This window comes from Phaethon lepturus, unplaced genomic scaffold, assembly GCF_000687285.1.
Source record: "Phaethon lepturus isolate BGI_N335 unplaced genomic scaffold, ASM68728v1 scaffold24891, whole genome shotgun sequence".
NCBI classification, from domain to species: domain Eukaryota; kingdom Metazoa; phylum Chordata; class Aves; order Phaethontiformes; family Phaethontidae; genus Phaethon; species Phaethon lepturus.
The window spans coordinates 1-16,482 of NW_010518839.1; the positions used below are offsets into that span (position 1 = coordinate 1).

General features: G+C 45.1%; 1 protein-coding gene across 1 annotated transcript; it reads right to left on the reverse strand.

The window, feature by feature from the left end:
* Positions 1-599: 599 nt before the first annotated feature.
* On the reverse strand, positions 600-15,863 carry LOC104628321 (lysosome-associated membrane glycoprotein 3-like). Its single transcript, XM_010296864.1, has 6 exons — positions 15,818-15,863; positions 10,581-11,359; positions 8,991-9,113; positions 5,494-5,551; positions 3,436-3,603; positions 600-739 (listed from the first exon to the last, which is right to left on the reverse strand). Exons 1-6 carry the CDS (start codon positions 15,861-15,863, stop codon positions 600-602), a joined length of 1,314 nt encoding a protein of 437 aa, XP_010295166.1.
* Between the last annotated feature and the right edge of the window lie 619 nt (positions 15,864-16,482).

Below are 16,482 nucleotides of genomic sequence, written 5' to 3' on the forward strand. Positions count from 1 at the left end.
TTCTTAAGGGCTTAGTAGGAAAAAACAAGAACTTACGAAATGTAACCCTGATATTTACAGGACGGGTGCGAACCTGCTTATGAATGGAAGTCACACGTACGCTTGCCCTGAGACTCCAGTGTACACAATGTTCCCACGAGGCTTTCACTGAGCTCTCATTTAACAGGGATGTCTGCAGCTGTGGACCTCTGGTTTATTCACTTGGAGGTCGTATCGCTGGACTCATCTATTTTAATAAATCTAAACGCCATCTTTAAGAAACCTGATGGATTTTCTGGGGGACAGTGATACTGCCTGCTTTAAGCTGGTTTTAGGCAATCTGAATTGCCTCCTTTGGTGGTAATATAAAGAATTTAGGCCCCTCACTTTGGTCCTCTGGACTACATCTAAATTAAATCTTAAGAATAGGCTAAAGTAGATGGTGTGAGTTCTCTCCTTCCCACCTTACAGAAATCGCTTCCAGAAATATTCATTATCTTTAAACACATGGTGTCATCCCACTTAAAAGTATGGCTTCAGGGCAATGAGATGGCCAGGTAGAAGCTAAAACCCCTGTGACTTCTCTTCTGGCTACACACATTTGGAAGTACAAGGGCACCTCAGATACGTTCGTATCCTCTATGCGGCTTTCTTCTGGAAATGAGAAATGTGGCAAACGCAATGACAAACAATCCCAGGATACTCAGGCCCACCGCGATGGGAGCTGCTTTGCTGTTTTTATCAGGAAAACATTCTTCTTCTGAAAGTAAAAGGAGATCAGAGAGTGTGTTACAGCAGAAGACCGTACCCCTAGATTATATATTCCAGAAAAGTTAGCAAGTACGAGCCAGAAGTTCTCAAAACCTTGTTTTCTTTTTTTTCTTTCTTTTTCCTGAGCTATACTTAATACCTTTTCATCTGTGGTGAATCTTATCTCAAGAAAACAATACTTGCCCCTTTCGAAATAGCTACGTGCTTCGCTGGAGAATGACCCTGCTCTTTCGTGTCTGCATAATTGTTTTACCATCAAGATCAGTACATACACAGCAGGAGGCTTTCTTGCTGCTACCAGATGTGGAACATCACACTACAAAGTGCAAGTCTAAAAATAAAGAGCAATACATATCCTGCATGGACAAAAACTGCTCCTATGTGCCATCTAATTGCTTCTGCCCAGTAAAAAGGATCAGGCCAGAGAAGGGAGCCCACAGTCCAGTACATTATTAGCGCAGCAAGAATCCTAGTTAAGTCAGTGTTTCCTAAGAAAAATCAAGTTCTAATTGTGTTTAATTCAGAATATTTGTGGATAATTGTGGCTAACTCAGAACATCAAGAGATTAGGAAGGCAGAAGCCTTAATGTAACCTGCTGTTAAGGAAGTGAACTGAAAAGCCTTTGCATTTGGGTATTGCAAAAGCCAGAGATGTTTGAATTGGCCATTTTGCTTTGACAAAACCTTGGGCTATGAACTCTAGGAATCGTTTCTGATGTACTGGAGTGCAGTTCAGAAGACACTTTTACAGCTTTCCAGAATCAAACAGGCTAAGCTATTGATGTAACATTGCTGCAGTCTGTACAAAATTGTAAGGAACTTGAAACCAATGGTCATTAGTGTTTTCTTTTTCTTCCTCTTTTAAAGATCGGCAAATCAGCAGCAACAGAAGTGAAACAACCAGCCTCAAGAAACCTGTAGGGAGGAGGCCGGTGGTGTGTGTAGAGTCATTCCTTCACTGGGGATTTTGTCTTTCAAAATCTACACACACAGCAGAGGTACGTAACAGTTTCATAACTATTTCATGGCCACTGGGGAATTATTTCAGAGGTGGTAGCTGCTTTCTCAGCCTTTTGATTAAGATCAAAACTAATTTATTTTTGTATATGCTATTGATTAGCAGAGATTAGCCTGATCTTGGAGGGAGAAAAAAGAGAGAGAGAGAGAGTCTTTCTAAGCTCTGTCTCCACTAGATGTGAGGCCATACCAAAAGCCACGACTGAACTCACTCATTGTACAAATTCAAATGGGAATGTGGGGACCAGATGGGATCCCATGAGTTGTTCCAGCTCAGTGTTATCCCATGAAAAAAATCTTCATGAGGATGAGAGCATAGATTGGATTCTCAGTGTCATTTTTAAGAATCTAAAGAAAAGTATGCAAAAAAAAAGTTCATGTCTTTAAAAAGCCCCAAATGTTGTTTCCCATTATATTCATTTTAGAATAACAGGAAAAATGGTGAACTAACAAAAGAAGAATCAAGCAGAGCCAAACTGAGTCAAAAGATAGATCTAAAGTAAAAAGAATACAGGGGCTGTATTTTGTAAGCATGCAGAAAGTCAAATGTCAGAAGTCAATGTTTTATTAGTGCATGTGAAGGGCTGGAGAGCTGATAAGCCTATCGGTCCACCTGAGTTTTTGCATGGAAAGACCCTGAGAGGAAGTCACAGAAGTGTGAAGAGTTGGAAAGAGTCCACAGACTACCATCTAGTCCACCTCTCTGCTTTTTGTAGGATCTCTCATGCATCTCATAAGAAGTAAGGCAGTAGACGCTGAGAGTGTCCATACTGTGAGTAACAGGAATTTCCTGGTGCACCCAGCAGTCCTGGCCCCACAGCCTGGCCAGGTCCTGGCTGCACCTCTGAACAAGAAACAAGGATGACAACATCTCATTTCCCTGTGGAAGGAACCCCGGGTGTGTTTGTAGGAAAGAAGTTGTGATGAGCCCCAATACATTCTCCCAGTGTGGGCAACCCAGAGACCAGAGGAGTCAGTACTGGTCTGTCTCTGTCCTTTACTAAGCTACATGGTTGCCTCTTTGTGGCTGTACTAAAGAAAAGACAAATTGCAGAGAAGAGCATCATGTTTAATTCTGAAACTGGGAGCGTGCCAATCGTGTTCCTCCTCAGGGGCACATTTCATCATGTCTAGACACAGTTGCTCTGAAAGTATCATCCTGCATTCATAAATATCCCTTATTAGTAGTCAGTTTTGCTGATGCAGCTGTGAGGCATCATGACTGTCAAAAGCCTTTCAAAATAGCTAAAATCTGACTATATTGAGAACAGTGACCTTGAACTGAACTGTACATATTAGGGGTTTTGGAAATGCAATGGTGGTGAACGCACCTCCACTTGCTCTGGGAGAAAATGAGTGAAGAATAAAATTGTGGCTATAGAGTTGAACATTTTTAATGAAAAGGTGAAACACAAGGTACTGAATGCAGGAGGGAAAGATACTTTTCTATCTTCCACAGGTATTAGCACTGTGTTGAAAATTACTCAGAAAAGGGTAAGACTACAGCAACAGGAAGATAACATTATTTGGGAACTACTACAAAGCTGTGATTGTGCTATAGGTGTTACAGGATCACCGCATGTGTGTGGTTATAATCTAGGAGGTTATACCTCTCAGGCTACCAGAGTGCTGACTTTGGAAGGGTGGAAAAGGTATCCTTCTACTTACCTTTTCCAAACTGGTTACCGACAATATCAAACGCCTGCAGCCGCATGTTAACAAAGAGTAGCTGGAAGTTCTTCTCCAAGATGAAGGTTTGCTTGCTGGCACACTTAAAGGAATTCCCCAGCCTTGTTGTAAACAGCTTCTCATGTATGGCTGCATAGTAAAGCATACCTGGAGGCCATAAAGAGAGAGACAAATGAGAATCCACATTAACTTTGTTGGAAACAACATCTTTCTGAGACAAAATGTAGGATCCCCAGTGCTTGGCAGAGCAGCAGCCATGGATGTGACTAACGCATGGACATTTCCCCCAGAAAGTATCTGTTACATTTCTTCCATGTTTAAATGAGTGCTTTAATTACCAATGGGTAACTCAGCTGAGCTTGGGTCTGAAAAAGTGGCTAAAATTTCAGATGCTTCTTCAAATCATATTTTAACAGCCTGAAACTTAAAGAAGGGGTTAGGATTCTTGCAGGAGCAGACAACGATCTTAGATTTCCAGCACAGCTATTTCCAGACAAAACAGAGATACCATCTCTAGCATGGGAATCTGACATAACTAGTCTGTATTGCTTTATCTATTAAATATGTTATTAAACATATTTCAGTGTCGCAATACTTTACGGACAATATGGCTCAAGTTCAAAGCATGAAAAGATCTTGTAACCTTGTAAAGCAGATGTACCGGTTTAAGGCAAAATCATCCACATCACCAACTTTGCATCCCTGTATCTCAACCACATCTGCCAGCGCCATAGTGTGCAGCATACTCCTGCTCCTCTTCAGTCAGAATCAGTACACCAGTGTGTACTGATAGAGTTAATTCAGTAATTTTTATCTTAGAAAAGATACAGGCTTGCTTACTGTAAAAATACTGCTGGTCGGTGAAATGGCAACATCTGGCAGAGAGGCAGTAACAAAGAGCCAGGGATAGCGACGTCTCTAGGGAGCACCACTGTGGAGGACTCAAAATATATTTGAGGATTTTAAAACTTATGAGTAAGCCAATTAGTGTGTATTTGCTGCAATTTGCACATAGCAATTCACAGTAAAACGCTGATCATTTAGACTGAGAACATCCCTTGCAGACATGTCCTCTAGATCAGCTTTTCTTTTACTTCAACTGCTGCAGAACAGGATAGGCTCCACTTCAGTTAATAAAAGTGCTCATCAGTGAGAAGAAAAATAGGCACTGAGCTTCCAAAAAGCTCAGTGTTATTAGGACACACCTGGTCGAGCTCCTGATTTGTTTTACTTCTTTCAGGGACAAAAGTTAATCCAAATACTCACGAGTAACGAATGGAGAAGCAACACAATATGGTTGTTAACCTGTCCTAGATTTGATATATTGGGAAGAATTTGTGCAAAATTAATGTCAGAGAAAATCTGAAGTGATTGCTTAGAATTTTGGTCTCTGACCTAAACGATGTTCTCTTAGCATTTCTTGGCATGTAGCATCTGGGGCAGCTCCAGAATGTTCAAATGGTGAGAAGCAGGACTATGTAAGAAAAAAAAATCTAATCACCTGAGAAGAGCACAGACATGGTCTAGGATTTCAGCGTGGTTTGAAGAGCCTCAGCCTGGGTCCAGCTCCTATTTTTGCCAAACCAAAATATGAGACATGCCTCCTCTCCATATTGATGTATTTGAAATCTGGATCCAGCTCTGCATCTCTGTGATCCAGATACTGTATTCATTTAATTTGCGTATTAGATTGGCAAGACACATGCAACTGAACTGGAGTCACAGTATTTTTATGTATTTGCAGATAAAAAGTTTGAGGACTGTTTTGTATCTTGAATTTATGTTTGAAGTAGTCTCTATTCTGAAAGAGTAGTGAAAGGCAGGAAAAGCTTTTGAGGACAAAAGGAAAATTGAACAATTCTGATTTAACTGCAGCCCAGTCTCTTCTATTCCATTTTCATATCATAAGATTTGGGTGAATGACATGTTGAAAGCCTTATAAAATACATAATTTGCAAAATACAGTGTTAGATATGAAAGCCTATCCCACACCCAGAACAGTTTGTTATGAAATTAAGACAGTGTAAAATCACTGACCTTCAGAAGATAACTGTAACCTGGTCTCGATTTTACTGACATAGTACGTTGGAGCTTGCTATAAAAGAAGATATCTCTTTAGTCATAATACATCCTCATATTTGTGAAAAAAGTACAGTTCACCACAGCAAAATGGTCACAGAGAACTTCCCAAAGAAACACATTTTAAAGCATCATCTTTAAGACCCAAAACCCAACTTGCTCGGATGTATTGCTTTTTCTTTTCCAAATCACTCCCATAGCTAAGAAGCTGGTGTAATGCAGTAACCGTCTCAGCTAGATCACCAGGTCCGCTCAGTGCAGTGGAACTGGACCATGCAGGTGTGGTTTTACTCACACTGCTCAGGCTAGATGTTTCTGTGATACTCGTGGTTACCAAAAGTAGAAGGGACTTAAGCAAATAGTATACTTTGCACAAATTAACAGGCATGTGATAAGGCCGTTTTACTTCTGTTCACTTGTTCTGCTTTCATCGAGCGTCCCTACAGTGCTCCCCTGGGTAATCCTGCTCTGAATTAGCCCATGCTGACCTGCAGTCTGACTGCTTGCAGGACCTAAGCCCACACCTCTAGAAGTACTGGGGACTGGGCGCTGCAGCGGACTTTACGCAGAGATGCCCTTCGCGTGAGCGAACTGCAGAAAGCAGCCGTGGCTTCTGCGTTCGTCGTTGTTTTCAACTGGGAGAGGTCAGCAACGCGCTGAGAGCCGGGAGCTCATCTCATGCTGGTACCGCTCATTTCCTATTTTGTCTACCAACAGCAGTCACTATAAATGAGGAAACGGCAACCTGGGTGTCCTGTGTAGCGGAGAAATAACTGTTCTTTCCACCCTGCTGACACTGTTGGGGCTGGCTGGCTTTTTTTCATATGCCTACAGAGTGCTGACACGGAAAGCACCGTGTACAATAGCGCGGAGCAAAATTTCCAGCTGACTGTCCTGCCTGCATGTGCCCAAAAATCCTGGTGCAACCTGAACGCTGTCCTCCCCTGGACTGTCACTACGTGAGGGCCAGCCCTAGGAGCTTTTCCCTGGTATCAGGGTCGGGTATAATGCGAGTCCTTGTGTAGCAGCCGTACTGTTCGTTTCCATTCCAGCTGTGAGCACGCCGGGACTGGTGAGTGCAGCTGGTGGATAAATGGCAGCAGACATGAATGTCTCCTGTGCGCGCAGTATTAACGTTATGCAGTTCGAAAGCTGGTAGGATGGATTGGTAAAGTTTGAGAAAGAAATACACCAGAGAAGAAGTTCTCATCATTAATCCTACTTAAAGACATAAATATTGGGAAACGGGTCAAATAATACTACCATTTTTCTGGCAGCAGCGCTATGTTCTGTTTGGCCACAGTTGCTTGGGGAAAACACCTGCTCCTACTTATGTCTTGTGGGTTGGTTACAAAACTTCCTTTTTTCAAGTTCTTTGCAAAAAGCAGCTGGCAGTGGGGAGTGCGGAGCCAGCCGCTCACCTCCCACTGCCCCGCACCAGCACCGCAGCCCCAGGGCCTGACCCAGCTCCTCTTTCACCGGTGAAAATCAGAAGTGCCATCACTGGAGCACTCATGGTTCAAAGTAGTTAGAGGGGCTGTGGGGGCCAAACACACAAAAAACAGCAGCAAAATGATTTCTTATTAACTTGAATTTCAAAGAAGTTTGAGCCGAGCCCTGCTACACTCTTGAGGCTTATCTTTAAGTGAAGGGAGGATTGTCTAATGCTGTGCCAATAACCATGTTTTTCAGAGCAAGACAGGTCAAGTACCTCCTAAAGGTTCACATCACTCTCCTTAGCTCTGCTGTGAGCTGGGTCTTTCATGGGTACTCGAATCACCAGACTTTTTCTAAGGATCCTTGTAACACAGAAAATGCTCCCCTTGTTGCAGGAAGCACACATTTAAAGCAAACACTCACGGTCTGAACTGAACCTTTGTTTTAAAACAGCCCCTTGATTTTTTACCTCACTTTTCCTCTGTAGGTTTTCAAAAACTTTCTGCCATAAACTAAAATCAAGATAATTATTAATTGAAATCTTTTCTCTGCTCAAGCATTAATGACACAGATGTGGTATAATTTGCTGTCACATCTTGGACTTTGTGGAAATGACTGATTAACCATTTGTACTTTTCTTAATTGTCGCCAATTTGAGCTTGGAACCAGGTTGTAAGATTGACGTTTTGGCTTAATTAATTGAAGGACACAGATCAGCAGGGACGGCCAGATGCAGCTCTGAACTTCTGTGGAGCTCCCAGACATGGCCTTAATGCATGTTACCTAAGTCGGAGTTTGATGGGATCCAGCCCGTGCCGCATTCCTCCCTGCCCATTAGTGACTTTATACACAGTATTAACTTCTGTCTTTAGCCCTGCTGGCATCACCACCCAGCCTGTATTAGCTTTCAGATAAATAGTACTGCATGCTGCCTCCCAAAATACGTAAACCGCGTAAATGTCTGAGGAAGCAAGAGGATGGCTGCACTCAGCCATTTTCTCCTGTGGTTATAATAGCAGCAGCGCTCTCGGTAGCTTATGTTAAAGCCTCATCCACACACGATGCGGTCCCGGTGGGGACCATTTATCAATAAACAGGATATCAAAAAGAAAGCTCATTTTCCCACTATGTAAGCAGGGCCTCTCTCTTGCCCAAGTTTCTGTGTGTACTTATAAGTCTCCCTGATGTAGTGCATTTTAAGGGCACTTATCTACGATTTTGTTGTTATTGTTCACTTGTTTGGAATTTTCCACTCAGAAATTAGATGAAATTAGGCCCCTTCAGCTGTGGATGGGCTGCGGCTCCTGGGCACTTACAGCTGCGGAGGCTGCCCTTTGGATTTATCAAGCTGGCTTTGGCCGAGCAGTTGCGGTACTTGGCAGTTATGGGAAACAAATAACTAACCTCGCCTGCATTCGCGCGGCCCCTGAGGCGCCATTTCGTACGAGCAGCTTGGCAGTGTGAGCGGGAGCTGCGGCACACACACCTCCTTCCTGGGCAGGGACCCCAGAACCAAAGCCATTCCCTCCGTCCCGCTCCAGTGCAAACAGCACAGCCGGCCTTCCCTCCCGCTAGATTTTTATCAATGTAAAAATGAGATGCAGATTTTGCTTGAGGCTATTTCTAGATTTCATCTTGCTAGATGGGGAGCTTTAACACTGTTTTCCAGCACTTTCTATCAAAGGATGGCACAGCACTGTACTTACCCTTCACTGCACATACGAACCTTTCCAAATTGGAAGTTTAACTAGACAAGACATGATTTAACACTGAAGCTAGTCCTGCTCTGAGTAGGGGGATGGACCAGGTGGCCTCCAAAGATTTTTTCCACCCTGAATTAATCCATGGTTCTATGAGTCCAGCCTCCTGGGAAGGAGTAGTCGTGCCTTATATGCAAGTGGAAAACTAGCAGAGAGATGGATGAAATGCCTTTTCCCACAGCACAAGCTGGATCAAAGGCAGCCTAAGTTCCAGCTTCCCAATCTAAAACACTCCTTCCCTCTAAATGCAACAATTACCTTTACAAAGGTGAAGTTTATAAACCCTCCACTGAAAGTTATGTTCAGCTCAGACCGCACCGTCCCGCAGCTGCCAGATGTCTGTGTCGCGTTGGGGTTGACAGCCATGTACTCCATCCGCTTCTGTGGAGAGAAGAGACATTTCAGGGCTGCTGATGAAGAGGGGGGGAAAACTTAATAAGAAGCACACAGAGATTTACAGCTGCCTTTTTGGTTTTCAGGCAGGCTCTGTGTGGCCAGACGAACAGGGCGGTGGCGGCGGCAGCCTAATTGCTGGCTGCTGGGGTCATTCCCCACTCGTAAACCACCACTAGCACTTGTCTGACACAGCACCCAGCTGTTCCAGTGTGCTAAGCTGGCAGAAAATAATAATTTTCTGCTCATTCAGTGAACTGAGATGATTCAGAGCAGGGTCAGATGAACACCAGTGGTAATTTAAAAAGAGGGAGCAGTGGGAACTGATGCCTGAAGGCGAAGGAAAGATCAAGACAGAGGCAGGCAGTGGTTAGATTGGCTTTGACTTGTTGCTCCTTGTATCACCCCAGCCTCCTCATTATGTCCTGCACCGTTCATCTCCGGCATCAGCCAAGCCACGTTGTGGTCTGAAAGGAGAGCTCTGGGGCCCTGAATACACAGTTTGGCTCCTTCAGTCTCATGTCATACACACCTTTCGTAATAAGCGTCTCACTGTGGTCTGGTGAGGTGGGGAACAACGCTCCCTGCCTGGCTTCAGACAGGACAAGGGATGAAAGATGTGTAGATGTGGTGCTTAGAGACATGGTTTAGTGGTGGACTTGGCAGTGTTAGGTTTACGGTTAGGTTAAATGATTTTAAGGGTCTGGTCCAACCTAAATGGTTCTGCTTCTGTGAAAATTACTTTCACCAACATTATATACTCATCCCATCTTAGAAATATTCAGACTCCAGACAAACAAGAATGTTTGGATTTCTAATGGGGATGGCTTGAGGCATATAAACTCCAGAACCTGAGGATGTAACCCCACATATTGTATCAATGGAGGTTGCAAAACCTTAATTCTGAGGGACATAATCACCATTTTGGGTTTTATGACATCTTTTGCTGAATCACTCACAGCGTATCACTGCTAGGAGAGGCGATCAGCCCCACCGCTCTGATGCAGCCTTGAAGTTCCTATGATCCCTAAAATATCCACGTGTCAGCATCAAGACAACCCACCTCTAAATCCAAGTCTGAGACTTGACAATTTCTTGCTTTCATTGCGACTCGCGGTGTCAGGCCCTTCACTGAAGTCAATTCAGATTTCAACTAGTCTCCCATTCTGAGAAACACAAATAACACTGAAGCCTGACCTTCCCTCCCAAATACTGCTGCCGCAGACAGATCGCTGAGAAAAGAACGCACCCGTAGGTCCCACTGACATCATCACACAAGCCAAAGTACAACAGCTGAGATACTGCGGCACAGAAAAGGCCTCGAACTGGTAGCAAACCGCTTATTTTTATCACACAAGCTAACTTCTGAAAATTGCTTTGAAAAAAGAAGAATAAATTACAGCTAATGAAGAGACAGTCATTACAAAGCTCAGCCTTGTAGTGCTTCCACCTTACCTCCTGTGTGTTTTCAGCCATCAGTTGCAAACCCATGACTGCTTTGATGCAGGTCCTGTTCCCGGTGGAAACGGTGTATGTGCCAGTGGGGATGGGAGAAGGCCGCGGTGCAGGAGTGGGTCTCACTGTTGTTGTAGTAGATGGGATGGTTGTTTGAGTCCCTGGATGAATGGTTGTTGTGTTGGTCACAGCTGTGGCTGTTGGACCTTTAGGCGCTGTTGTTTGATTTCCTGACCCTGTGGTGGGCTTTGTGGTTTGCATGGTGGTGGCTGTAGCAGTTAAGGCAGCAGCTGTCATTTGTGTATGTGGTGTTGTATGTTTTGTGGTTGTGTTTGTGGCTGCTGCTGTCACCTCTGTGCTCACATGTGTTCTGTCTTGCTTGGTTGAGGACATAGGGTGTACAGTTGTGTTCTTCACTGCAGGTGTAACTGTTTCCATTGCCCGGGTTGTAGCCTGACCAGCTGCAGTTGTGTTGTCTGCTGACGTGGATACCGCCGTAGGAGATTCCTGGCTGGTCACCTGTATGGTGGTTGCTCCTGCCTGAGCTGTCGAGTGATGGCCTGGTGCTGTTGTTACCTGGAGCTGGTCTGTTGTCTGCACAGCTGTTACGGATGTTGTTTTAAGAGAGCCTGTGCTGTTAAAATGAACTGCGTTACCTTGGTGGGGTGAAGAATGATAAAGTGAAAGCGGCTGAGCAGAAGTAGCTGTATGGTGGAAGGATATGGCTTCTGGAGACTGTTCGACCCCCAGGGCCACTTCAGCAAAGCAGGAGGAAAATGCTGCAAAGAAACAAGTCAGTCAGTAGTTACCTTTAACATTTCTGCTGCTACCCACAACATAACTGCAGTGATTTTGTTATCGAGTGATATGATTTTATTCTTCGCTTGGCTCCAGTCGTGATAGGAGGGTGGAAGCAGACATGCTGTAGGACTATCCATAACTTTTCACCACTCCCCCAATCTTCACACCTCTGAAGATACCCATTGCAGTGGAAGCACGTTGGCTCCCAGCTCCCCACATGCTGCTTTTACTGCTGAAGAAGCGAGAGGATACCGGAGGTGTGAGCAGACCTTGCACAATCCCCAGGCAGCACAAGAATTCCCTTGCAGGAAATAGTACAGCAAGATTTGCTAGAGGTGAATTATCAAGGTCTAAGGAAGATGTAGTGGGTGTAACAGGTGAAGGGGTGGTTGGTTACTTACCAACAAAGTGTGGGGAAAGGGAACATTTTTTTAGGTGTGAAGGAAGTGAGGCAGTGTAATGGTCTTACAGTGATGCAAGTCTGGGAAAACTGGGAAACCAGTCTGAGAGACAGGGAAATTCCAGATAGTTATTTATGGTTTTGTTGTAGCCATGCCAGCTCGAACCCTGAAGTTCTTCCTCCTGGAAGGTACCCAAGAGGATGCTCCAAACAAGGAACGACCAGCCCTCTTAGTGATGGGCTTTCAGCAACGAGAAACAAATTTCAGGGTACAGCATCCAGGGTTGGTTTGGACCGCATCTGAAAATAGTCACAGCACCAAAATTACGCTTCCATCTTATAACGTTTACAGAAACATGTCCCTTGCAGAACTGAAAAGAAAATATCTGGCTCCTGAATGTAAATAATGAGGTGAAGAAGAAGTGAGAATAGTACATTGTAGAATAGATGAAGGTCACAACTCTTCTGCTTGAGTCTTTGATTATGAGTATGCAACAAGACTCTGTAAAGACAAGGTCAAGCTAAAAGAAATCATAAATCACTGACAGATATGAATTCTTTGATTTGCATGAAGCTTCAGGTGTAGTTAAATGCTTTACTGCCTACATTTGCTGGAGGACAAAGATGAGTTTGAGTCTCAGTTTCTAGATAGAAGGGACCCAAAAGTCCAAGACAGCTTATATTCCTAGGAGTACAGCTCCACGAAGGATGTCACAACATGTTGTCTGAGAAGTTTATTGTATGCTGGTTTCCAAAGAAATTTCTCATTAATTGATGTCAAAGTTTTGTGGCAGGCAGGTTGCTGAGATTCGTATTTAAGGATTTATTAAGGCCAGAGGCACATTCAGAGTGGAAATGGCTGAAATCTCACAAGCTCTTCTTCCTTTTCTTATTTCTTTTCACTCAGCATGAAGAGAGATCTGCAGCAATAGCTGAATTCACAAAATCTCACCATTTTAGGATACAGATAAACTAAATAAGAATAACAAAACCTACTGGGTTTTGGATCAAATTCAAGATCAAAACCAAAGAAATGAGAACAGATGTACAAATCTGAACCCACACCACAAGTTTCCCTTAAAAATGGCTATGCTAGAGAAGAGCAGAAGCGTAGATGTGTACTCCATATTCCTAAAATTGCCTGGGTTTCACCTCTGTGCTGTACAGAATATACAGACTGCCAGTGTAGCTGTTACTATCAAAGAATTGCGACCTGACGCAGTTGAAAAGCCACAAAAATGACAGGACAGATCCCCCGATTGTGAATTTTATCAGAAGGAACCTAAAAATGCCATAATAAGTATGATTCTTTCATTCATTTTCTCACTTTCCCCTAGACTTTACCACACCTGCTGGCAGAGCTGAAAAACAAATAACTTCTCTCCTTCTCTGTGCCGGTGGAAAATCAGAGCAGTTTCCATATACCAGCTATAGGTAGTTGCATCTAAGTGTATCGGCACAATAAAACCAAAAAAGAAGAAGTTGCAATTTTCACTTTTTTCCCCTATAAGATTGCAAACCAACCCATATTTAAATTTACACAAGTCTTAAATAGTCAGTACTTCCTGCTTTATAGTTAACAGATTGGTTTCAATTTCTGACCAGATAACACTTACCTTACAGATGTGGAGAGAAACATTATTTCACTAACATTTGGATGACACCCATAGCTTTTAAATGAAACTTCATTTTCCCCAAAAGGTCATTTCAACCTAACTATTTTTCACTAGAGGAATGTTCAGGGTCACTGAGGGGTAAAGTCAGAAACATCTTTGGGGTGGCCCATGGTGACCTGGCCAGACCGGTCCTCCAGCCTCCCATGGCTCTCCCCAGCATTTTGGAGCCTCTGTTGGGGCACAGCCATGCTGCTAAACCTGTTGGTTTGGGTCATCTTCTCAAAAGGCATTTGGCCACATGAGCTCCCAGGGCTGGTAAGGATTGCTGCCCGGTTGCACCTAATGGTCTTGTTCTTGAGTGGCTGTTGGAGGTGCTTCGGTAGCGCTGCTGTGCGAAGGGGCAGGTAGGCTCATGGGGTGCCTGACGTACCCTCCAACTAGAGCTTAGGAGGTTTCACCACGTGTCCTTCAGCGTTGCAGCATTGCCTCTCGGGGAGCCTGGCACGGCTCGGCAAAGGAGCCGCTTGCATGGCTGCCCGCACCGCAGCCCTTTTCACGCTCTGCCGGCAAACGAGGCCGCGGAGCAACAATGAGTTGCAGCTCCGCATCCCTCTCTTGGTCTCTGCCTGTTTTTTCTACAAGGCCATCTCAAAACTTCATATGACCAACATTTTGCTCAAGGGACGCGTGCTCCCTGCCGTGTACCTTCCTGGAGCAAGTAGCTGCAATCCCTTTGTCTCACCTCGGCTTCGAAGTTGTGTGTTACAGTTGCCAAGGGCTGCGTTTCTGCCCAGCGAGCCTCCGTGCACGCAACGCTTCGGGACAAAGCTCAGAAAAGGATCAGGTCAGCTCTCAGAAACTCACTGTCCCAAATCTGGGCCTGGAGACCCCGCTTTCGTGCTTTGGTGGCCAGCAAAGGAACATCACTGCCCTGCTCCCGGGCGCTGCGGCGGGCAGCGGAGCGCGCACTGCTGTGGTCTGGCTGTAGCGTTTCTCAGGCCGCCTTCCTGTAACTGGCGGGGGGGGGTGAAAAAAATTCTCGCTGGGGATTTTTTCCCCATCTTGTCTAACCACACAGTCATGCTGCTCGGCCGCCCCGCAGGTTCGTTCCGCTTTACACTGCCCAGAAGAAATGCTTGTGTTTAGCTGACTGATTTTGTGTCGACATGAAAACCTGACGCGGCTCCTACAACCACTGAGAACACTTTTCCCGGCTCTGGGTGCTTTGGTTTGGGTCCCTGAGGAACTGGAAAAGCACCAAGATTTTCTGAGAGGTTTCAGTACTGTCAAAGTTTCCCTCCAACACATCAGACTTTATCCCTTCACCTTTAATTATGTTTAACTCGCTATCTGCACTGAAAGACTTGATTTTGTGGCATTAATGAAGCATCACAGCAAATTACTAAAGGAATTATCAAAATGGATAAAGAGGTGAGGAAACAAGTTCTTCCTGGTCAAAAAGATCCTTGATGACCGCTGAGTTATTAGTGTTATTTCTCTCAGTCTGATCTCGTTCTCCTTTCCTGTATACGTTCTGGGGTACTTCAGCAGATGCAGGCTGTGAAGCAGGTGTGGGAAAGCAGAGCAGATACGGCAGGACCTGCATGTGGCCAAGTCCCTGGGCTGTTTCCCAGCTCCCTGCACCGCCGCTGCGGGGCTGGGAGGGAGTCGGGGATTGTTGCCTGTGTGATCCCTGTGGGCCGATAGCAAAACACACCGCAGAAACCCAGCGCCCCACCAGCAAGCTCAGACCTTCAACCATTCCACTGATTAAGTCACGCTCTGTCCTTCACCTGGCTGATTTTGTGCTGCTGCGAGTGTTGAGGGATGCCCTCACATGCTGGGACACATCCTTGACCAGGCTAGCTCCCCAGATTTTCACAGAGCAGCGTTAAGGACAGAACGGTGACTTTGGTCTGGTTTATCGTTGAGCTAAGCCCCAGCCTGCCTCCGCCTTCCCCAAGCCCCCCGCCCCACTCTTGCTTTCCTGGTCATGCTCTGCATCTCGCGATGCAGATGAATGACTCGAGCAACACTTCCTTAGTTTTTCTTCTGCTTGCCTCACTCAGGACCCCCAGTCAGTTCTGCTGGTCTCAGAATTATTTTTAATTAAGAAAAGCTAGCCCAAAAAAGCCTGCTTCTCATACTATTTTGAGCTTACTCCATCACACAGTCAGAGTTTATGTCACCACAGAGTGCAAGAACACAAGAAAACATCAGACTGTCTTATGCCAGCTGCAATTAAATGTAGTTATAGCTATTTCTTAGCAGTGGGACTTTATTAAAAGCACCCTTAGTGCTAGCAACAAAACTATTGAAGGTTTTCAGTCTGTTAGGTGCTGTCCGGACTGCAGGGAAACAAAACTGGTATAATCTATCATCTCATTGTTCTCACAGAAACGGTGGAGGATGTTACTCACCACAGGCGAAGGTTAGCAAGATGAACTGCCCTGCGCTCCTCCCCATGGCCAGCACAGCTGCAGGTTTGAGAGACGCTGCTTCTCACTGTGGAGCGGGCGGAAAGGAAATCAAGGTTTCCTGGGGACTGAAAAGTTTCATTTGATGCAGGGAGTGCTCAGTCACATGGCTGGAAAGGAGGTGGAGAGAGAGGGGGAGACCGACACTTCTCGTCTGTAAACTACCACAGAAGGAAATAAATGATGGTTAGGAAATAAAATGAAAACAGGACTGCTGAGCTAACTGGGGGAAGGACAGGCTCTCACTCAGCAGCTGAGACCTAGAGCTCTGCAAGGCCACGTAAAGCTTCGTGCATCTCTCCCCAGTTTTGATAACCTGGTGCAGACCCAGTGGAGGGTTACAACCTGTAATCAGTACTTCCCTGTGTTCTTTTAAAAAGTACTTGCTTTAGGGCCAAGCTCGATCTTTTATGTTAAGGCACAGAAGGGAGAGGTGTGATCTTGGGCCACCTCTGCAGAGGACCTGCTAAAAGCGAGAAAGGGCTGAGCAAAGCCCCAGACGGGCTCTGGTCCCAGCCGGGGACTGTCGGCAGCCTTTGCTGGCGGGTTCAGTCCTGCTCCAGGGACCGAGCTCGTTGAAGGTGGATCAGCCGCGCTGGCTCACCGTT

Coding starts and splice junctions, on each gene's coding strand:
- LOC104628321 (XM_010296864.1), bottom strand. CDS start 15,863: ATGGGGAGGAGCGCAGGGCAGTTCATCTTGCTAACCTTCGCCTGTG. Junction 9,114..10,580: donor TGGCTGAAAACACACAGGAG/GTAAGGTGGAAG, acceptor TTCTCTCCACAG/AAGCGGATGGAGTACATGGC. Junction 5,552..8,990: donor TAAACTTCACCTTTGTAAAG/GTAATTGTTGCA, acceptor CTTCTTTTATAG/CAAGCTCCAACGTACTATGT.